The sequence below is a fragment of the Polypterus senegalus genome, chromosome 14 (assembly GCF_016835505.1).
Source record: "Polypterus senegalus isolate Bchr_013 chromosome 14, ASM1683550v1, whole genome shotgun sequence".
Classification (NCBI taxonomy): Eukaryota; Metazoa; Chordata; class Cladistia; order Polypteriformes; family Polypteridae; genus Polypterus; species Polypterus senegalus.
The window spans coordinates 84,884,816-84,910,180 of NC_053167.1; the positions used below are offsets into that span (position 1 = coordinate 84,884,816).

The 25,365-nt window shown below is 36.8% G+C and overlaps 1 protein-coding gene across 3 annotated transcripts in view; it reads left to right on the forward strand.

The window, feature by feature from the left end:
• Nucleotides 1-25,365, forward strand: part of astn1 (astrotactin 1) — a 1,272,040-nt gene that overhangs the window by 662,231 nt on the left and 584,444 nt on the right. For all 3 annotated transcript variants that reach the window (XM_039734841.1, XM_039734842.1, XM_039734843.1), the window contains one exon: nucleotides 516-666. In XM_039734841.1, coding sequence (XP_039590775.1) covers nucleotides 516-666 — 151 coding nt within the window. The remainder of the gene's footprint in view (nucleotides 1-515; nucleotides 667-25,365) is intronic.

Consider the following 25,365-nt stretch of genomic DNA (forward strand, 5'->3'; position numbering starts at 1 on the left):
TGAACATAACTTCTCTTGATTTTATATTCAATGGTTTTTATTAAATAGCCAACATATTATTTTCTTAGATGATGAAAATGTTGTGCCAACATAAACCCCTAAATCATTTTCAGTGGTTGATTCCTTTAAAACAGTATAACCCATGGTTTTATTTAAAGCTAATATTCCATTTGCCACTCTTAGGCACTTTGCACTTTTCTACATTATAATGCAAGATAATATAAAACAAATCATTTAAATTTTTAAACTTACTTGATTACATAAAACACAGAGAGAAAGAAGATAAAAATAACACAAAAATGAGAATAATATGAAAACTAACCAAAGGTTCACAAGAATTTTATACTGAAAGTATTGCTATCTTCACATTATTCTTTCAAAGCTTTCTTTTTGGAAATAATGTAAAAATTACGTTTTTTGCAAATATAAAAATGAAACAATAATAAAGAATAAGAACCAACTCCAACCTACATCTGGAAATCTCATTATGTCCCTTTTTGCTTCTGTTTTTTAAGGGAAGAGCTCATGATCTCATCAGCCTTTGACAGTCTGGAGGTTTTGCTCGACTCATTTGGGCCTGTACGTGACTGTTCAAAGGACAATGGTGGCTGCAGCAGGAATTTTCGTTGCATTGCGGACCGTAAGCTGGACTCAACTGGTTGTGTGGTAAGTACTTGATGACTGCTTAATTTTTTTTAATTTTGTACTGTAATGTGGTGTTAATTGGGCAAAAGTATTTTATAAAACAAGTTTAAACTCTGTGTAATTGTGTAGACATTTTGTGATATATCATCATTCTGAGTTGCTTTGCTGTGAATGTTTTTAGTTTAAAAAAAGTAATTTCAAGTTGTAGTTACGATATTCATCATGATTTCAGGAACAGTATCTGAACTGTGGCTTTCACATTACATGTGTATAGACGGGGTTTCAAATTAAATTTGAACTGTGTGAGTGTTTTCATGGCATACACTGGATCTCTTTAATGAGTAGAGCAAAGTTTGAATACCACAGGGTATTTGAATATTGTTGTTGATTATTTGCATTTCTTCCCAGGAACCACATACTCTTCTGGAAATAGACTTTTACATCATTATAATAATGCATGCCCCATGTCAGGAAACAGGACTGTCAGTTTGACTTAATGATGTGGCCTCTGCAGTCACAAGAGCTCAAACTAATCAAGATTTTGCATAATGAAGTGAAACCAACTTTTCAGAGTTGAGGTCCACCACCAGGTAATTTGCAACAATACTGAGGCCCAATGGAGCATTCCTGTCCTGGATAATGAATATCTTGTTCAGTCCAGCCCCTGATGAATTCAGGCTCTTCTAAGGCTACTAGAAGACCATCCCACTATTAGGGAACAACATCTGATAAGGTAGTAAGTCGGTAGAGTGAATTAAAAGTGAGCTATCTATTTAAAACAGACTTTTGGTCATATAGTCTAACCCAGTGTTTCCCACCCTCGGTCCCGGGGGCACACTGTGGCTGCAGGTTTTTGTTCCAACCAGCTTCTGCTTTTAAGTGGACTCCTGGGCTAATTAAGTGATGTGTTATTTCTCAAGTTCTGTGTTTTGGGAACAATATAGAAATTAGAAAACTAAGTTTTTGGTTAAAAAATATATATATATATATACATATATATATTAAAATGTACCAAGCAGTTATATGGGAATAATGTATTTTTTTCTTTTTAACAATATTTTCATCTTGATTTTCATTCTACTTTTCTAGGTGTTCTGATTTAATTTATCCATTATTTACTAATTAGTGGGTCTGATGCTAAAGTAGTTGCAGCCTTTGATTATTCATTGTTGTTTGCCTGGGTGTCTGCTCTGCTCATTTTTAACTATAAGATACAACAAAGAGGGAAAAACTGCACAGAGAAAGGGCAAAATATAATGAAATCAACAAAAGAGAGTTAAGCATTTAAATCTATAGCAAAAGCTGATATATTTCTAAATGTCTTATAAATGTAAAAATCATGTTGCTGTGCTTTTCTAAATGTAGAATAAAAGAAAAATAATACCAGCTAATTAAATGAGATCAGTGCATTCAGGTGTTGTCACTGATTAGGAATCTGGTTGGAACAAAACCCTGCAGCCACCGTGGGCCCCCAGCATTGAGGCTAGGAAACACTGATGTAACCCATTCACAAATCAAAGTAACAACAATTTTAAAACATGCACCAATGTAAAAAACTGTTGAGAGCTCATTTAAATTTTAGTTCTGTGGAAAGTTTAAAGACTATGGCCAAACTGTACAATGTAATGTGAAAGTGTTGTCAAACTGAAGTGAATAACCTCAGAAATGAACAGCACAATAACTTGTGTACATGAGAAGCATTGTTTTAAAGGTAGCAGGAAGATTGTTAATACAAAAGAACTGCAGATCCCAGCTTTTGAAATCTTCTGTTCTTATAGAAACCAAGCTTAGGTTGAAAATGCTATTAAATGATCAAAACATCTATACAGAAATATTGAAAACATTTTAACAACTAAATTTATTGATGATGGTCCAAAAAGTGTACAGTTGTGTAATGTGAAGTGGCTGAAAATACAGTAATTAAAAAGAAAGGGCTGCTGCAAAAGTCTTGCATCACCTTTCTTTCATGCAAACATTCCACCCACTGAAGAGTGATGGACATTTACACTGTAATAGCCCAGTTCAAGGCTCACATTATATAGTTACATTAGGTGGCATTAACTGTTAGGGCAATGAGATGTATAAATTACAGCGGCAACTTGCTGTGCTAATGCTGAGCACAGAATTTTACTGATAATTTCAATCAATGGCAGGAATTAATGAAGTGAAGTAAACAGGCATAGCTCAGAATTGTAGATGCAGTTAATAGGCACAAGCATTCAAAGAAAAATTAGGATTAAAAAACAGCGCAATGCCACCATGTGAATATCATTGTTCTCTAAATAGAGCTGCAAGCTGTAATGACCTGCAGACAAGCCTCCAGAAACTGGCAAAACCTCAGCTTCCTGTTCTCTCTAAAAAAAATTTTATAAATGAACCCCTAAAGCTGCACTGCCAGAAAACCAGACTTTCTGAGATTTACGTTTTTGCAGAGAGACAAGTAAAGCTCACTATGTGTCCCATAATAGTGGAGCTCTTTTAATAAGTTGTTTTAAAACATTTATTTTGACACATTGAAATTTCCCTTGAAAATAAAAGCCCTGTAAACTCATTTTCTAGTTTACACATAAGAAGAAAACAATGTTTGATATGACATACAGTAGCTCTTCAGAATTTAGCATCAGTTTATGTAAATATTTTTAGGATTACATGTAAGATGGCATTCTTTGATTCATTTTCTTTGTATTGTTGGAAATAGGAAGCTATTTAATGTCTCGATGCATGCTCAATAATCCAGGTAAGGAAATTCTAGAAAGTTGATCCTGTTTACCTGGAGCATAAGTCAGATGCAGTTTTGGTATCTAGTAGCTGATACAGCACTACTGTATACAGTACATTATACTGTATACAGTACATGGACAATTTGCATATCATTGATCACACGGCCCATTGTTAGTCAATGGTGCTAGTTCGGTCATTATGTCAAGGTACTGTTTATAAGGTTGGAGAAACCTGCAGTCAAATCATGAGACTGAGAAAGTCACTTGGATGACTGATGAAACGTATTGGAAAAAAATGTATGTCCAGATGAACAGAATCAACTTTCTAGAAGGAAGCTATTTAATGTTTGTAAAATTTATAGTGTTTGTTTGGAAGAAGATTAGTAATGCTTCACCAAATATATTAAAAATGCTAACAGACATTGTTTACTATGGGCTACAGTTTCAAAGCATACAGTTTATGTAGTACTTTATAGTGTACTGTATACAGTAGTGCTATATAAGCTACTAGATACCAAGACTGCATCTGACGTATGCTCCCTTTCTTTCAATCAAATAAAATATAATCTCTTCAGTGTGTCATTAAACATAACTTCTGTTATACAGAACAATCCTACTACAGGATCATTTAGCAGTACCTAACCACAACTGCCTGGTTTCAAGTCCCTTAAAGCTTGTTTTTTAACATTTCCTTAATCATCCTGAGTTACCATTCTTTTCTCGTACTTTTAACTGTAGAAGGAACAACTGGACCACATCTACCTATGCTAGTTAACACCTTGTTGACTTCATTTCTTGTATGTGTCCACCTCTTTACGCATAGGAACCTGGTAGATGGCAGGATAAATCTGAGAAAGGTTCAGTGGCCAAATCGTTGCATTGATGTGAACCATTTTTTTCCCTTTACAGTTGCCAGCTGGAGTAACCTTAATTTATTTTTTGTAATATTTTACGTATGCCAAATTACCAATCTAATTGCTTTTCTGACATACTATTAAAAGTCTGTGAATCTCCTTCAGAGTTGACATTTACTATCACAAGGGTCAAAGTTCCATATTATCTTAGAAGATTAGAATAAGTAATTTTATAAAATGTATTTTTAATAAATGAAAATGTTTGCCAGCAATAATAAATTTGACTGCTATGGCCTTCATTTAATGATTGTATCCAACTGTGATCAAATTTTATAAAGATACTTCTTTGGTACAAAAATATCAGGGTCACAATCAAGTTTAGGCATTCATTAGAAAATATATATTAATAGTTTATTAACATTTTATTAACTGTGCTATTAAGAAAAATAAATTGTCATTAAAAGTAATACATCTTTTACAATATGTTGTTGTCATAAGGCGCACATTTAGTTTTATAACTTTCAGACTGCAAGAGCCTGAAGAAGAGGCCTGAGTTGCCTGGAAGACTTGCATATTATAATCTTTTTAGTTATCCAATAAAAGGTGTCATTTTGCTTGACTTCTCATTACATCCATAATGGTTAACACAGTACAACATCCTTGTACTGCTAACATGTAGACTGTTAATAGCTGCTTTAATGGACACCTATAATCAAGTGTTACCAGAATAAGTTTAAACAAGTGTTAGAAAATCTGGTTTTACAGCATTACCACAGTTCAACAATAACCATTTTCTTCATGCATCTTGTGCCTCAGGTTTAAATTCCACTTTGTTCATTATCCCCATATCTGCTGGGGTTTTTCTCCGCTACTCCAGTCTGGCTCCGACATCCTAAACAATCATCTTAGGCTGATTGGCTTTTTCAAAGTACCTAAGTATGAATGTGTGTGTTGGTTTGAGTGAAACCTGTGATGGCTTGGTGCTCCATATAGGGTTACTTCCTGCCTCCTGCCAAATTATGATTGGATGGGCTCTGGTCCGTCACGATGCTGAACAGGATTATGTGGGTTTGAATTTGTTACGTAGTAATGCTTGAGTGTGTGGCATGTTAAAGTTTAGCTAAGTTTTACTGTCACACAAAGCTCTATTATCAAACACAATGTACTTCATGCCTCAATGACATGAGACAGTATGTGTCAGGGCATCAAAACATTATTGTTTAATAAGGCTTCAGGCATTGTAACAAATTGTATGTCAGCATGCTCCTGTTGTTTTTAAGTCACAAGTGTTGTATTCTTTTTTCCAGAAATATATTATTGGAGAAGTAGTCACTGTGTAGTATTTTTTTTGTTTCTGAATTAAAAATTGGTGAACCTGATTTGGATTAAGCATGTTATAAAATGACATAACATGACTTTGCATTTTAGGACAAAATAAGCAGATATCTCAGTTCATTAAATGTTTCATGGTGTCTTGCTGAAAAAAAACATTTTTTTCAGTTTAGCAGATACGTGCAATATCCATCCATCCATTATCCAACCCGCTATATCCTAACGAAAGGGTCATGGGGGTCTGCTGTAGCCAATCCCAGCCAACAAAGGGCGCAAGGCAGGAAACAAACCCTGGGCAGGGCACACATACACACACACCCACATATCAAGTACATACTAGGGACAATTTAGGATCGCCAATGCACCTATCCTGCATGTCTTTGGACTGTGGGAGGAAACCGGAGTACCCGGAAGAAACCCACAAAAACATGGGGAGAATATGCAAACTCCACGCAGGGAGGACCCGGGAAGCAAACCTGGATCTCCTAACTGCGAGGCAGTTACCCACTGCACCACCGTGCCTATACGCAATATTCTAAACAAAAAATATGTAGAAACTAGGCTCACCCGCCTTTTAAGGCGACTGACTTTTCAGTTGACCACTTCTTAAGGCAATTCAATATGTAGATCAATTTGATATTTTATACAAACTCATTAATTTGGTTATATTGCATTTGAGCAGTATTACTTTAATAATCGTAGTTTCTGTTATTTCCATCCATCCATTTTCTAACCTGCTGAATCCGAATACAGGGTCACGGGGGTCTGCTGGAGCCAATCCCAGCCAACACAGGGCACAAAGCGGGAACCAATCCTGGGCAGGGTGCCAACCCAACGCAGGACACACACAAACACACCAAGCACACACTAGGGGCAATTTAGAATCGCCAATCCACCTAACCTGCATGTCTTTGGATTGTGGGAGGAAACCGGAGCGCCTGGAGGAAACCCACGCAGACACGGGGAGAACATGCAAACTCCACGCAGGGAGGACCCGGGAAGCGAACCTGGGTCTCCTAACTGCGAGGCAGCATCGCTACCACTGCGCCACCGCGTTTCTGTTATTTTTGTGATGAAAATTTAACTTTTTTTCTATATTGAGGTCGCCCTTTTGAACCCCCCTGATATTTACTACGCGTTGAGGCATTTGTACTCCATCAACATTAATTATTTCCAGAGACATCATTTTGTCTATTTTTCCAGCACATCGCGCACAAAAGCAAGGGAACGATAGGAGCACCAGAACTCTGCTCACATCATGTCGCTTCGTACCGCAAGCTGTAAGTAGTAAGTCTGTGATAAGCGGAATACCGCTACGCTTTCCACTCACAGGACGGAAGAACAATCCCGACCGCTTTTATATAGTAAGAAAGAAGAAGAAGATATCGCACAGTCTGGAGTAGAAAATCATCTTTTACCTGGAACAACGAAACTACAAATCCCATCGTGCATTGCAAAATGAACGGGGCGTGTGTGAAACTCCGCACCTGCGTAGCACTCACGGGACGGAAGGACAATCCCGACCACTTTTATATAGAAGGATACTTGCACTGTTGCATTAATTGTTTAATGGTTATGAATCATTTATTGTAAATCATGCATAAAGGATCAATTCAGTGCTACAATGTGTGTCCCATTAACTTTACTACTGTTTGTCACCCAACTAGCACTTCACCTAATCTTCAAATTTTGTCTCCCAGATGGCTCAGAGGGTGGCTCCACATAGCTTTTCTGGACACATTCGGTCTGATCAAATCACCTTACCACCTGGAACTTGTAAGACAACAGCTTATGCCAAGAGTGCATCGCAGTAGCATTATTCTAAGCAACATTGAATTACATTTATTTAAAACCATCATGAGACATTTAGTTTTTCAAGTGGTTCTCCTGCTTTACCATAATTAAGCCTATCAGAAGCTATCTATGGGTACCACAGCTCAATGGGTAACTGAGCCATACAACCTTTCCACCATAAGCAGCATGGAAGTGTGTTCATCATATTGCACTCCATCTTTTCTCATTTAAACTAGTTGGGTGTGCTGTTATATACAGTATTTAAGAAGTTAGATTTCATAAACTATTTTTTCTCAGTTTTTTTTTTTGACATTTGAAAACTATATCTAATAGACAGCAGATTATGTACTGTATTTTTTGCACATTCTGTGTGCAAACTTAAATGAAAGGTGAGAAAGTAGAAGTAAAAAGTGAGAAAATCCCTCAGAGCTTTTCTGGAATGTGTTGAAAAGCTGACCATATCTGCAGCACAGTGGATAACATTTTATTTAAACTATTTTTAATTAATGCCATCACCTTTTGGAAAGCTATATACCATAGCATTGTTTATTATTTTGTTCCGTTGCACTGTAATACTGGATTTCTTTCAAGCTAATCAACAGTGAGAACAGTTTCATGTTTTCAATATGGTACATTTTCTTCATGTTTGACAGGCAATTTAAAGATATTTTTAACCTCACATGGAAATCTCATAGCTGCATGTGTTCAAAAAAAAAAGTAAATTACACAACAAATAACCGTTTACTTGATGCTGTTTATTTTATTGTAATTCATTGTGGGTGTTCCTAATTTTTATCAATAAAGTACTACATATAAATAAAAGCACAAAAAAGATGAACATAAAAGTGTTAAGCATAGGCAATAAATCATACACAACTAAAACTTAGTAAAAATATTGATTCAATTTTAGTACTGCTTTGTTCTGTTGAGGGTCATTGCAGTATAAGTCTGAGCAGAACAAAGTCAGTGTTATTTTAATGGTTTCCAATTTCTGCTTAGAAATTCCTAGGCCATCTGATCAAAAAAAAATGAAAATACAGTTGGGTCTTTGCTAAGTGAGCTGTATCTAATATTAACATTTCATAACATTGTCTAAAATTCTATGGAAGGTCCCCAAAAGCATTCACAGTAGATGCCTATAATGCCTACATTATCTCGATTTCTCTCCCAAGCAGCATAAGAAGCTCTACTTTGGGAACTTCCCAGGTTGAGAAGCTCCTCACTATATCATTGAGAGCTAACCAAGGAACCATACAGAGAAACAACCCCAAGTCTTTGACCAAAAATATAAACATAAATTAGCCTTCATGGCCAAATCTTTAGAGCTGCTGGTACCTTAGTTCATCAGTCAACCTGCAAATACAGGCAAATAGGACCAAGATGGAAATACAGTAAGTTCTATAAACAGTAAAGATGCAAACCTCAGATCTCTAAGCTGTAAACTCCTAAAGCCAAAGATGTTCTTATGTATTTTGATCTGTTGATATGTTTGATGCATTTGCTTTGATGTACTTTTGATATTACTTTGGTGCAATTTTTGTATTCATGGGCACTATTGATTTGTATTATTTTTAGATGGCCATGGTCATCGGTTGCTAGCCATGTGATCTGATGCAGACTTGTGTGACCTCATTTCATTGTCATTATTTAGGATTTAGAACATCCTCTCTTTGAACTACTCTCTGTCTCTTTAGTGAAAGGATTCAGTTAAAAGCAGTTCAAAGACGGCTTAAAATTAGGGTCCTTGCTTTGTTTTCTGGACTCTTGTTCGAGTTTCTGTTTAGACATATTGAAACTCCTTTATAATCAGTGTTTGATGTTTTCCTGGCCCATGACACACCTATTAAGAGCCCAGAAACAAATTTCCAGTTTTTGGCATCTATATTACTTATCATTCAAACAGTACTGATCATGAAAATTACAGCACCTACCTCTAACTCTATCTCTGAACAGGTGCCTATAGGGAGAATATTCATGCCTACTGAATTTCATCAAAAGGTATTGGAATGGGGTTATTTAAGTAAAATATTTGGGCACCCATGAATAAAGCATACTACTGAACTCATGAAAAGATACTTCTAATGGAAAACTTTCCAGCGTGAAATCCACAATTATATAATTATCTGTGAGGTATGCGTGTGAGCCAAACCATCCTTTCAATCTTTGTATAGGGTTATTGAAACCTTTCCCTGCCACATGTAGACTTTGGCAATTCATTAGTATAGACTTTTTTGGTGCTTCTCACCATTTTACAAAAGTATTAGTAGTGGTTGATTGATTTTTAAAAAGTGTGCATTTGTTGCCTTTAAAGAGACTTTCTTCAGTCAACAATCTAGCAGAAAGTGTTAGGTTAAATAGATTTTCTTCCCCTATATGTTTGTTTCGATTTTTTGTCATTTTTTCTTTTAAAAGATTTGTTACAGCTTGCATCTTATTTCTAGCTATCAACTGCAAACCACTAGTGAAATTGAAAGGGTGAATAGATTTATAATCAGTGCATTCCATGATGACTTCACTGAATGTTTTTTGAATGTCAGTTTGATGGATTTGAAGTTGGTATCATCAGTGGACCAAGTGTGGAAGACTATCTTTGAATATTGTGAGATAAATAGACACTCACGAAATAAGGCAGAAACCTCTCCTTAACAGTTCATGGACTGCTAAAACCAGGAAGCCTTCTGAGTTCAGAATAGGGCGAAAGGTGTGGCTTGCCATCTGCATGATGATTCTGTCACAATTTTGCCAAGGTAATTGATAAAATGCAAAGACAGCAATACTAAAAATATAACTTTAATATAAAATGTAGCTTTCTGTAACCTCCTAGCCTCCCATACGGACTTCCATGAGCACCATATGGATGTTTCATTCTTGCACTCAGTCTAACATCAGGAGTCTCATCCTTAACATATTTCTTTGTAGCACCACAGCTATAAATAACAGGGTACACAGTGTTTAAAGTTTCAGTTGCCCGTTTTTGGTAGTGTTCATAAAAAAAGAAAAAAAAATGCCTGCTGTTTGCTCTGTTCCATTCTTATCACTTCATTATTGTCATCTTGAATTTTAAGTGCCACTAGAGACTGTACAAGAAAAACAAGTAATTATTAGCATGTGGCCATTTAAGATTTAATGAAATTAACTTAGATATTACTAGGAAGGAGGGACTCAATTTGCAGCTCATTATACATCTTGTGCCAAAAAACTGAAGAGAAAGAGAAAAAAAAACCTTTGATAGCTGACAAGGTTCTCATACACACTGCTTAAAGGAAATTGCACTCACAGAAAAGCTATTAAATTTAATAAACAATTTGCTGCTGTAGCAAATTATTCATACACAGTAAAGAAGCTACTTACTCAGTCTGTGAAAAGCAAGAGATTAACTGCAGCTAGGGGCCAAAGCTTTTAGTCTAACCTCAGCCAAGCATTAATACACTCAACTTGACTGGCTCTTATTACAGACTCACGTAATACAGTAAAGTTTACCACTCTAAAGATACTTTTATTGCAGACTCTCAAAGATTCAACAAGTTAAGAGAGGGCTTAAGAATGAGAACAAAAGTGTATAAACGTTTCTGCAGATCCCACTCAATGGCCAGTATTTGAATTTATAATTAAATTGTTGTGTTCATTTTCATTTGATATTACACATTATAGTATATAGTACATTATGCAATTAATGTTTTCTTTTTACTATAGCTTTTAATGGCAGTTGCTCAGTATTTATATTTAAATGTTATAGGTAGATGACCAGTAAGTTACATTTTCATGAGTTAAGTAGAAACAACTGGTACTCCTAATTTCTACATTCTATTTAACATAAAAATAAAATTTTCAAACCTGATTAATCCAGTTCAGGGTTGTAGGATTGGTAGAGGGGGCAGGGGGTTTGTGGGGGAGGGGTGGACAGAGTTTATCTAAACAGCAAAACAGGCACCAGGTCAGGATCTACCCACGGACACATCTACACTTGGCCAAATTAGGGAAGCCAAACAGGCTAACTTGAAGATATTTTGGATAAGGGAGAAAAAAAAAACTGTGCTGAGGAAATGTCATTCAGACCTGGACAGAACTTTCAAATTCCACTTGTACAGAAAACAGATGCAGGATTCAAACCTAGCATGCTGGTCCAGGAGGCTGTAGTGCTGACCAGTCCTCCACTATTCTAGCCTACTTAAAAACAGCATTTTCTAATGAGTGCTTTAGCATGGTCATATAACTGGTGACACATTCTCAGAATCAAGCAGTCAAGAAGGCTGACAACATTGGTGAGTGAGATGCTGATCCACTTCAGAGTATTCATGGACACCCATACAGTTTTATATCAAGAGGTTTACTTGACCTGTTAGCAAGTATTTGCAATACTGAAAGAAGGCAGTATTCCAAGAAGAAATCCATGCATATTTTTCGTAATGTACTTCAGCTAGAAATAATCAAACCATCATCCAAGATGCTATGTGGTCATTCCACCTTCATTTTCTAGTAATTTATCATAAAATGTGGGATTTTAGCTTATATACTTTAAATGTCCGTTAAAAGCTGCTAAAATGTGATACTGCAAGACATTTGGGTTTATTTCAGTTGTATTTTAGTCATTTGATGAAAAGCAATTTTGTTCAACCTTCCCCACTAACCACTATAGAATGAAATTAGTTCAGTTGCTTATTTGAGTATTTTATTCATTAATGCTCATATTACCAGAATTATTAAATGAGCGCTGTACAATACAAGCAGAATATAAAAATGTATAAAATAAAAGCCATATTACTAACTTCTTAGAATGAAACATTCCTTATTCTAATATACAGTACTCCTGAAACATCTCACAGATTGCTCTCCACAATAAAAATTCAACATTCACTATTTAGCAGCCATAGCTTCCGTGCTTCAGAACAGGTCATCCACTGGAAGCAAAACATGTTTGGGCACGGTCAGTACTTGGATGGGAATTCATTTAGGAAAAGTTGGATTGCTGAATGCAAGAGGTAGGCAGGGGTCACTTACCTATGATCTGTATGTCAATCCTAATTCCCCAGTGTAATGACAGGGACACTGTGTTGTAAAAATGCCGCTGTAGTTTGGGGGAGACATGAAACCGAGGTCCTGACTCTCTGTGGTCATTAAAGGTCTCTGGGAATCTTTCAAAAAGATTAGGGTTTATCCTGGGGTCCTGGCTTGGCCATTCTGGCCCCATAATCATCCCTGTCTCTAATTGGCTGACCACTTGTCCCACCCTTCACCTCCTGAACCCTAATATGTGGTGATTGTACTGCTGCAATAATGGCTGCCATTTTCATCATCCAGGTGGGTGCTACACATTGGCAGAGTGGGTAGTAATGAGTTATATTTACTCCATTACTTTTATTTGAGTAACTTTTTAAAAAAAATGTACTTCTAAGAGTAGTTTTACTGCACCATACTTTTTACTTTTACTTTTGCCAGAGAGAAAACGCCAATGGATCTACTGCATAGCTGTTTCACCAATCAGACGTAGCAACAATAATCACATGACTCCATTTCACCAATCAGACATAGCCATACAGTCACATGACTATATATAAACTTCCTGTGTCTGCAGCCTGTGAGACACTTTTTAGTCATGCGGGGCTCCTGTTCACTGCTAAACTGTCACAGCTTCACTGCAAGAACCTTGAGAGCCAACTCCTGCTGAAGTGAAGAACAAGCACGTTTTAACCAAACATGCACAGACAGTCATGGTAAAGTGAGACTTCTTGTACGTGCACAAGCTGCCTTGTTCTAATGTTATTTTCTATCAGCTGTGCTATTTGGAGGGCAACTGCCACATGTTGGAGGGCAACTCCCACATGGGAGTCTGCTGAACCCACACCGTTGATAGTTATGACAGAGATGAGCTGACATATGAGGATAATTCACTGATTAGGCCAGAGGATGGTGGATAAAGTGCTCAAGTGTTTTTATTAAAAACCAGTCAAAACAAAAGTAAAATCAACGAAAGTGTCAATGGTGCAGTGTTATATATGTAAATCCATAAAAATCATTTTGAAAAGTAAGGATAAAAAAATCAATAAATAAATCAGTTAAAAATCCGAGGTTAAAATGCAGACTCGCGTAGCTGGCGGAGACTCAGCAGCCACGAGCTCCTTTCGGCCGAACTCCATCTTGCCTGCCTCCAGGCATCACGGCCAGACCATCCGAGGTCAGATCTCCTCCATTCTTCCTTCACGCTGTTTTGTTCACCACATTCCACCCGAATGTTCAGTGGGGCAAACTAGCCCCTAGATCACCACAGCTAACACTCTTTCATGGGGCTCTAGCTCGCTAGGTGGCCAGATAGTTGTTCCCAAGTCTGCCTTTCATGTCTTTCTCATGTCTTTTCTCCTTTTCTTTGATCCCCCCCTTTTTTTTTTTGTGCTTACCCGTGTATATACACTCCCATCTCTGTGGGCCTTAATCACATGCCGTAGGAAGCCAATGAAGCAATTGGGAATGATCGCACCCGCATGTGCAGGTGCGACTCGCTCCAACTACCTCATTAACTCCACGCAGTCGTGCAATTGCGCCCACGGAGAGTGACATGGCTTTATGGATTTGAAGCTGCGGACCTGCTACACCACAAAGTGAATGTACAGCATTATACTGTCAGTGTACAGTATATCTTGTTACTGTATATAGTTTGCACTGTTCAAACATACATGTTACCTACTGTAGGTATTGGCTTCAAAAACTTTGTTGTGAAAAACTGAGATTTGGAACTTTGTGTTATTTGTGCATCTTTATTTTGTAAAGATGTTATTTATTTTTACTCATTTTTTTATTTTATTATTTGGAAATAGCAGAATTTGCACATTATTTTATATTTTTGTATGTCTTATTACAAAATTTCTAAAAAATAAATCATATATTATATTCAAACAGTTACTCAGTACTTGAGTACAGTAGACTTTTCACCAAATACTTTTTTACTCTTTTTAATTTTTTGGATGACTACTTTTTGCTTCTACTTGAGTAATATTATTTTGAAGTAACGCTATTCTTACTTGAGTACAATATTTGGCTACTTTACCCACTTCTGGTAGTAGCTGAAATGTTTCCCCTCTCTCTATATAAAGTGATTTGACAAAAGCACTATATAAATGTAATTAATTGTTATTATAAAAAAACTTTTCCTGGTGTTAGTGTTTTTTTTTTCTCTTGGGTGCCTGGAGCTTACATCCAGCCTCCAGTCCTCTGTAGTTTTCATAGAAAGTTCTTTAAAAATACTGCAAAGAGCTCAAATATATCTCGATACCAATGGCACTTTGTAATTACTGTTTCACTAGGTACATAAATTATATTCTTACTTCTTTTTTTCCCTATGAACTGTTAGAAATCAGACCCTGCTCTGCTAATCAGTTAGCACCTCAGTTCGGCGGGTTGCCATTCTCAGCCAGTGTTTAATATTTCTCTCAGTGTGAGATACGAGGAATTGACCTCTTCTGTCTTACTGATGTATGAGACTCCTGGGGAGCCAAGGCAGTGCAGTCATTTAGAAATAAAGTCTAATAATTGCTAAATGATTATGTGATTAATTAGTCCTTTAGCCTATGCAGAGGAGCAACTTGAAGCTGTCTTTTCTTTAACTGCAAAACTAATTGGTTTCTATCAAAATAAAATAAGGGTTGCCAAGGATGATTGGAAAAGACCTTAGCAAATGAAAGTGAGAGAGAGAGGGAGAGAGAGCTTGTAATATTTAAATTACAGTATGTCAGACTTGGACAAGTGCCAAACCTGATTCTGATTGTTTCTCAGATTTAATGAATAATAGTATGATGAAAGTGTGGTTAATATTTGTGTTCAAAGTACTATATACATAAGCAAATATTACACTTCACTGTGTAGTGTATTCTCATTGTACTGTCTTATCATTTACTCCTCCATCTCTTGATTTCCATATTGCATCCACTGAGAAGAAGCCAAGTATAATGTATTGAAAATAAGATTGTAGGAGGCCAGAAACTGCCCCGGCAATACTCAGTCTTGGACAGTGTGTGCCAGTTCATTACAGCACGTACCCAAATGGAGCCAAAGTAGAGTTAGCAATTTACAGTACTTGCCTTTGGGATGTGGAGGGAACTCCCCCCCTAAAAATCATATCAGGCAAAAGAAAAACACACAATGCTTCTTGAGGAAATTATTCATTTGTCTTTTTTTTTCAAGATACAGCATGCCATGACAAGCTGAACGTTTTAACAGTATTAAGTTTTTACATAATCGGGTGCTTTAATTCTTTAACATAGTTTATTCTCAACACGGACTTGGTGATGGCCTTTTCATTGTCACCAGAGTGGTTAAAGTTTGGCCTGAATTCCTCTCAGAATGCAAACTTCCAAATTTTGGAAGTATAGGCGCTACATTATTCCAAGAAGCTTAGCTATAGTATGTCATAGTATGTCTGTCTAAAAGAATTCCATAATGGCATTCCTGATGGGAAACGTCAGGTTGCATCCCTAACTGTCTTATAGGGAGTACTTGTGAAGGCAGGCCCAGATCACATGTTTTGAGTAAGATGGTAAAAGTCTGGGGTGGCCCGAAGAGCCTGTTCTTTCTTACTTTTGCATAATTTGCATCGTTTAAAAGACTGAAATTCTAATATAATCAAAGGATATTTGATCTGTGGAACCATGACTATGAATCTGACAACTCATCTGTTGCTGCAAGAGGTTGTAATCCAGAAATAGGTTTATTGCATTTTAGTATTAAGGATGATCAATGATTTTTTTTTAATCAAATGAAAAATTAATTTTATTTAATTGTGTAATTTATTTTTTATTTTGTTCAGTATTTTCACAAATTTAAAATGTAAGGTATTCACTTCGGGCGGCACGGTGGCGCAGTGGTAGCGCTGCTGCCTCGCAGTTAGGAGACCCGGGTTCGCTTCCCAGGTCCTCCCTGCGTGGAGTTTGCATGTTCTCCCGTGTCTGCGTGGGTTTCCTCCGGGCACTCCGGTTTCCTCCCACAATCCAAAGACATGCAGGTTAGGTGGATTGGCGATTCTAAATTGGCCCTAGTGTGTGCTTGGTGTGTGGGTGTGTTTGTGTGTGTCCTGCGGTGGGTTGGCACCCTGCCCAGGATTGGTTCCTGCCTTGTGCCCTGTGTTGGCTGGGATTGGCTCCAGCAGACCCCCGTGACCCTATTTGGATTTGGCGGGTTGGAAAATGGATGGATGGTATTCACTTCATTTGCAGTTGTCCTGAATTATTACTATACATTATGAATGATAAGTCTGGATTCCAGGGAAAATTTTTAAAATATAAGCTAAGCAATTTAGGGCTTCATATAGTAGCAATGCACATCAACATTCTACACTGGTTATTACTGTATACAAATGTTTCCTTAAACATTTCTTAAAATGGATATCATTGAAACACTTTGTCAACACATTTCTGTCTTTCTGATGTAATATCAGCTCCTCTAGTTTCTTCTACAAATGTGCATGAGCCCAATTTCCACCTTATACTCACTCAGAAAGTCTACCAGGAAATCAAGACTCAAATTCCAAAATTATTACCAAGCTACGATCCTAGACTGCTGACTCTGAAGGTCAGTTGTCTACTACTGAGAATGGCCATAGGAAAGGGCTCAAAGACACACTTAAGGCCTACCTTGAAAACAGCTGGGTCAGCATCACTAGCTGGCAAACATTAGCTGGTTATCTTGGCGTATGCTGACATTTGATTCATCAAGTGACACTTCACTTATCAACCGCTTCTCTAATGATTGGATAAAAGATGGTGAGGAAGAAGAACTTTGCGATATGAAAGGTGCTCCCAAAGGGAACTTCCCTCCCCTTCTGTCCCAGGGTCTCTGATCTGAGGATTGAACTCCTCAGCCATTTAAGATCACACATACAATTTTCAACAGTTGTTCTTCATGTTCTGAGTGATTGCTAACACTAGAATTACCAGAGCCTATGAGAAAACTCGTAAATCCCCCATCGTCACATTGTAAAAACATAAACTTTTTCATATTTTAATAATACATTTTACAAAATGTAGGCATAAACTATAGAATGTGTGAAGCCTGAAGTTCAAAGATCAAATAAATTGTTTTAACAATGTCTTTACACAGATTATTGTAGAAACGGAACACCCATGAAATGCATGTGTTCCAAATAACAATCTATTATTTCCACTCTAAAACTCCAGCAGTTCACTCCCAGATAATCTAACAAGGCATGAGTTAGGAGAATTTAGTGACTGTTCTGCAACGATGGGGGATGGAAAAGCAGGCTGCTTGCTGCTTGTCTTAACCGGCACATTTACAGGACAAAAGACGCTGACAGAGAGGTGCGAACGGATTTAAGGTGGGCCAGATTTACGAGTTTTTTTGTAGGCTCTGGTAATTCTAGTGTTATGAGAGAGAAAGATAAATAGGTGATAACTGACAACCTGGTGATGTAATACTTGGTGATGCCACTGCACCTCACAGCTCCCGGCATAGCATTCTTATTTTTTAGAAGCTACTTTGACTTTACTACTTTATCCAAAAATATAAAGTACAATTATAGGCAGAGATTCAGAAAGCTGCCACCTTTTGGTATTGGCCATTTTACACAGCCAATCCTGCAGCCATCAATTGTAGATTAAATTATTCATATCTTATAAAAACTCTTAAAAATGCAAAATTCCACTTTTATCTATCTGAGAACTAAAGCAGCAAATGTATAGACACTTGTTTTAAATTAAAAAGGAATAAGGCAAAGTCTGGCATTGGCATTAGCCTTTGACAAAGAACCTGGTTAGAACATAACCTGGCTGTCACAGGCTCCCATCATTAAATTAAACCAAAAATTTTGTAACATTAATTTCACTTTCTTTTTTTTTATTTTATTGAATATATTTAACATTCCATACAAGCAAGTCAAACTTTACAAAACTAAGTGGGGATTTTGGTCTCGTCCATTTCAGGAGATGGACGTCTGAGACGGAACTCCGTTAACAGTAGTGTTATTTTTCATTTTTTTTTTATCATGTCAAGGTATCCTGTATTTATTCAACCCAAGGAGCTTTAGTTACAGTATATTCAAGCATATATAATTTCACTTTCTTCTTTCTTGAATTCCTTGCTGCGTCACTGGATGTGGTATTTCATGAATTGCATAAGAAGCAAACAATTTGTTTGCCAGTAACAGAAAATGTGTCTGTATGCAGTAGAATTCACAGCTCATTTTTTTTTCACTCAAAAGTGAAACCTCATCAAAAAACATGTATATGTAGGAATAATGCCATTGACTTGTGGCACATTTAACAAAGAAGTTCCAACAAGTACCACTTATTTTGCCTGTGCTTTAAAACAAAAAAAAAAATGCTAATTTTACTTCACAGTGATCACGTCTTGTAGTCTGTATAAACACATGCCTCTTTATGCAGTGCTATTGTAATTAAAATATTCTCTGCTTTCATCCATCCATCCATCCATTTTCTAACCCGCTGAATCCGAATACAGGGTCACGGGGGTCTGCTGGAGCCAATCCCAGCCAACACAGGGCACAAGGCAGGAACCAATCCTGGGCAGGGTGCCAACCCACCGCATCTATTAAAAAATGTTTTTGCCTTGCCAATACATGACATTTTGTTAAGCTTACTATCAATAATTGCACCTTCTAAATGTATATTCTTTTACTTAATGTACTGTTGCATAACATTTAATTCTCGGATCAGCTTAATACAATTCAGAGTCACGGAAAGCTGAAACCTGTCCTCGCAGCACTTTCAAAAGACAGGAGACAATCCTGGACAGGACGCCAGTCCATCTTTGGGCCCACTCACACACACACCCACACCCACATAAGGCTAATTTTAAATCACCAATTAACATAACCAGCATGCCTTAGGGCATGTAGAAAGAAAACCCAGAGAAAACACATGGGAGAACCTGCAATATAATATATCTTGAAATGGTGTCTTTTTCTTGTCATGACTGCTATGATCTCTGAACAAAATTTAGATCAAAGGTTAATTTTTATAATCTGATTGAGATAAGGATCAAACATGCAGAACAATGTCAGGACAGAGTCACAATTGATCCACAGAAGTCTTAGAAATGAGAAACCAAATTAATGAGAAAGGGCAAGCTAGTGGTCAAAACTCATAAGCGGCAAAACCAAACATTAAAAATTTAAAAAAGAAATTGGCAGAGAAACTAGTTTTTCCAAGTTAAACAAAAAAGATATCTCATTTGAAGCTAAGTACAGACAATTACAGAGCATGGAGCTTGCCTTAAATAAAAAAAAGTAAAATGGCTCCTAAGACCACTGTGATTGTACCTTGTGACATCACATGCATTCACTCACATCTGCAGTGACACGATATCATGTTCACCCAGAGGGAACTGGGCAGTCGAATGGTCTGGAATCCCTTCAGATTTTATTTTTTTCTCCAGCAGTCTGGAGTTTGTTTTTTTTTTTCTGTCCACCCTGGCCATTGGACCTTACTCTTATTCTATGTTAATTAATGTTGACTTATTTTATTTTCTTACTGTGTCTTTTATTTTTCTATTCTAATTATGTAAAGCACTTTGAGCTACTTTTTGTATGAAAATGTGCTATATAAATAAATGTTGTTGTTGTTGTTGTTCACCAGATGCTTATTGACCTTTCCAACATGTGACTAAATAACAGAACAATATAAGAAAAAGAAAACAGTTACAATGTAACTGTGACATTTCTAATTTACTTTGTTAAAAGCCTGGGATGGATCAGTAAGGAGTTCATGGCAAGATTGTTTCATGTATAAATTTTAGTTGGAATATAATAAATCTAATAAACTATTTACAAGGTCCTGCAAGAGAAGAAGTGGAGGTGTTACATTTGAATATATCTTGAGCTATAAATAATAATAAATTTGCTAGATACACTAGATGGCCAAACGTATGTGGACAACTTGAAAACGATGTTTTAGCTGCACCCATTATTAATAAGCACATAAAATGAAGAACATAGCTATTTAATCTCCATTATTAAACCTTGGCAGCTGAATGGATTGTACTGAAGAGCTCAGTGACATTAAATGTCCCACTGTCCTAGGATGTATCTTTGCCACACTTCAGTACTGCTAAAAACTACCCCAGTCAACTGTGGGTGCCATTTGTGTCAAGTAGAAGTGTCTAGGAACAGCACAGCCACAAAGTGGTAGACCATGCGAAATCACAGGACCCCACTTCTGTGTGCTGAAGTGCATAACTTGTAAAAATTGCCTGTCCTCTGTTGCGTCACTCACATCAGAGTTACAGATTGCCTCTGGAAGCGACATCAGTGTAAGAACTACGCATTTAGAGCTCAGTGAATAGGGTTTCCATGGCTAAGTAGCTACACACAAGCCTAAAATCACTATGTGCAACTCTGTGGACAATGGAAACATGTTGTCTGGAGTGATGAATCACACTTTACTATCTGGCACTCTGAAGGATGGATCTGGGTTTGCTGGATGCCAGGAGAACACTACCTTCTGGACTACATAGTTTGCTGAAAGACATATATACAGTAGATCTAAGATATACAATAGTTTAATAATTAACTTCATATACAGCTTTTCACAAAGTCCCATTCATTGAAGGCCCTACACTGGGACTTAGGAAAGTCAGACAACCTCCACTGCAGTATCATTGATGATCCCCAAACTTTTTCGTGGTCTGCTTTTTATTTATTAAAAAAAGAAATTTAACCACCATTTTGAAGGAAGAGCTAGTAATCCTATACATTGGGACCTATCTCTTACTCTGCAAAGAGCATATACGTTGAAAAAAAAGTGAAATGTTCATTGAAACCTGTGCAACTATGGGAAGGAGAGAAAGAGTGGTGACTCACGGCTTGTCATTAAGGAAGTAAAAACTAAATAGTAGGTGGTAGTAACACCTTAGTGTCACTGGCTATCAGCCACCTAGTGACTAACATGTTACTCTAGTTCCATTTCTTACAATCCAAGCCAGATGGCCCTTTGATCGTCACCACACAGAGTCAAGGATTAATAGGTTTTAAAATAACCCTTCCAAGCATCGAGAGAGTAAAGTAGGAATTTCCAGAGAAAGACCAGTACTAGCTGGTATATAAGGATGATAATAGTCATTACAGCAGAGGGTTACTTAACCACTATATCTCAGCATTTAATACTGTTGTATGATAAAAGATAACCACCAAACTTTATATCCAAAGATTGTTGCTTCAATTCATACCTCTAGATCCTTGAGCGACAGTGAGTGTATTCCAGTTGTTTTAATATAATGTAAATAACTATTGGGTATATTTGCAAATGTAAAGCATTTTGGGATGATGTTTCACTATAAGAAGGTGCTGTATGAAATAAAGTTTGTTTCTTATACTGTGCATCTAAACTTTGTTGTGAAAAAAAAACTTGGGCTCCCAAAAGAGGTATATAAAGGACATATTGCAGCAAAGGCTCATATGGATTGAAGGCATTTTTCATGGCTGTTAATGGATTTGCTGTCCCTGCAAGGACTGCTTATTCAGCTGTCAGTACTAGACTGTGGACAAGATGGCTGTGCAAATGTTGCCTCTCGGGCTTGTTCAAGCAGTGACTGAAATACCCGATGACCCTCTTGGTGTCCCCTTCAGATTGAGACAGGACTGCCCCATTGCCGGGATTGCTGGTATCAATGTGATAACTGATTTCTTTGTGTCTTGGACATCAAAGGCAAGCACAATGATAAAGGATTCTATGAGCTGACAAAACACGGCCTCACACTTGGGTATTAATTGGAAGGTGGAATCCTGGGCTGTGAGTTGATGCAAGGGAGATGCTATGTGGGTGAAACTCTGGACAAACCAAATATAATTTGAAAAAAGCTCCAAAAAGCTGCAGATCTCAGAAATGTTAGTAGGGTGTCTCTGCACAGGATTTTGATGACAGCCACTAGAATAGTAAATGCAAATTTGTTGAGACCCGCACCTAATAACTCATGGACACCTACCCTTATTTATTATGGATGTCATGATTGTATTTATTTTTTACTACAGTTCTTTTGTTATTTATTTGATTTTCATGAAATGTCCAATATTTACCCTGGGTCTGTGTGTGAGACTTGTATGGTTACACAAAATAAAAAATGCAGTATGTATTGTGTAGTGTATCTCCTGCCGGCTGGCTGCAAAGGGAGAACTTTATTAGAGCAGACTGGGAATTGTTATTAAAAGTTACAGAATACACATTTTACACATTTCTAAACCTTATAGAAATATATTAAGGAGTTGTTCTACTCAACATCAGAATTATTATAGACTATTGCTTTTCCAAAGAATTTTCCCTCTTTGGTATTCGCATTGGTTGTTTGTCAGTGTACATTATCATACGCTAAGTAACATAAAGGATAAAACCAAAATGATGTTGCATTATTTCCAAAAAAACATTTTCATTGCCATTTTTATTAATAACTGACCTTTAGACTACATCAAATTAAATTATGTTGCATTTTCATTTATCACATAAATGGTTTTTAGTCTGGGGTAAAAATAAAAAAACATTAGTAAAGGCCTTGATTGTGCATTCTAAAGAGTTTATTAATGCCATGCACTGTGGGATTTAAAGTAAAATGGCATTGCTGCCTAATATGTTTGAAATTACAAGTGAATTCAATATCAATAAACTGTATGTGCACTTCAAACAAAGTTTTTACTTTAAAAATAACAAAATGGGGCAGTGTGTGAAAATGGAATTTTGGGGGTTAATCTAGTTCTGTTCCGAACAAAAATATTCAATCTGTACACATATGGGGGTGTAGCAAATCACTGCATCTCTTATATCAAAGGAGGATGGGTAGACATCATTAACATGCTCCCAGTTTGTTGTACTAGTTTTGCATTGATAATGTATTTCACTTTGAGACTGGAAATTAGAAATGTAGGTCAAATTCTGTTACAATGAATATTGTTACGGCGAAATTTTCATTACAATGCAGTCAGTCCCGACAGTTTCCCCATAAGACAGAGTCTATAAAAATTTTGTTACAACGAAATACATTCAACAGATACTTTCATTACAATGAAGTGCCCTTAAAATGCCTGAATGAATCATCTACAGACCAGTTAATACTGTGGCTGCAGCTCAGTTGTGCACAATGATCCCTGAACAGAAACATGTACATTTTTCTCTCTTTGAACTTTCCTCATACTGTTTTTTTGCTTTGTTTGTTGTCTGTGGTTTTCAGTGATACCTTTTGCGTATTGCTCTTCAACATTTGAAAAACATCCATTGGAATTTAACTCACTGTCACCAACCTATAGAAATGACAATAGTTCACATTAAAAAAAAAACGTGAAGTTTTTGTGGTTCTTGATTCCGGCAAAAAGAAAAAAAGATGTTGATGGTGAATTCTGAATTTCACCATCACCACTGTCAACTTTCTTGAAAGACCGAGCAAAACTAGAAGAAAAATCTCATGTTGCACACCTTGGGTCTCAGCACAAACGTATACGAAGTGCTGCATTTGAAGATGGCGAAAAAGCAGTTTTTTTGTGGTTCAGCGTTGCTCATTTAAGAAACACTCCTATTAGTGCGCCACTCATTCAAGAAAAAGCAAAGTCACTGTTGTAACGGTTTTTAAACTCTTTTGGGTGGTCCCCCAACAGGACAACATGCCAAAGAGCGTCCTGAAGTGCAATCGCTGCGTCTGTGCAGCTCACTGCCGAAGCAACTCCGAAAAGATCTCAATGGATGACTTGGGCATCATTCGTACCCTGAAATTGTATTATTATAAGGAAATGCTGAGAAAAATTCTCATCAGCATAGCTTGTAGACAGGAGGAGATGAAAATGTAAAAGAAGCTACTGCAATGTTTGTATATGTCTGGATGCAAGTTAAAGAAAGCACAATAGCGACAAATACAGAATCTTGTTACTATGAAATTTTCACTACAGCGAAATATTTTTTAGGTCCCTGGCACTTCCTTGTAACGGAATTTTACCTGTATGTATATACAGTTTATGGCATAAAGGAAAAATATTTTTAGCAGGTACAGTAGATTCATCATCTGTTAATTAAATTCAGAAAAGACTTATTAATATGCTTGTGACTGTGGTCAATTTCAATGGCATGAATTTTACATGGACCAAATTATTGGTATTTAAAAAACTATACATAAAATAAATTACTAATAGGGTTCATATAATCTGCTAGTGCATTATTTATTGGTGTTTTTTTCCAGAAATACAATAAGCTCTGGCTAACATAACTTCAAACTGAAGGATGCAGAAGTGATAATACATGGATGGACAGATCTATAATTAATGGACTTTTATCTAATAATGATGCATAAAGAAGATATTTAATTTCCAGTATTTACATTAAGGCTAATGTCACATTATGTGACTTTTAGTTGTGGGTATGCCTGATTTGTTGACTGCAGTTTCTGACCTCATCGTTGGACCATGTCAGTCCTCACAACTGAAAATTGTTGGTCATGTTACACTTAGTGACTGCATACCAACCTTCCAAAACAGTTATGCTCACCGCTATTTGTGACAGCCAATAGCATGCTGCCTGATGGAGCCGGCACTGTAAAAAGGGTTAAGAGGTATAGGGAGTTCTGCTGTAATCTTGGCGTTTTTTTTCCTATTTTACATTCATTCATGGTATATAAAACATGAGAGAGAAGATAGACAAGCCTCTCTTCTGTTTGGAAAGTGCAAAATACCCAATTTCTTTATTCTTTGTTGCTGCATTATGTGAACTGTATATCTGATTTGAGCATTCATTTTTGTCTTCTGTCATACACACAAGCCCATGTCTATGACTAAGGACATAATCAAATCTATTTGATTTTGTCGGAACGGGTCATGGACTAGTTGAAGTGAGTCACTGGTCATGTCACATTAATTAATTGAATCGTGGGACTTTGTATGATTATGTATGTGAAGGCCGCAACTGAAAATTGCTGGAAAAGTCTGACAAAGTGACATGGCCTTAATACACTGGCAAAAATGGAAACTGCAAAACCGTGAAGTTATTGTTTGCTGTTTAACAAATTTGACCTGATGGCAATAGAAAAAAGAAATG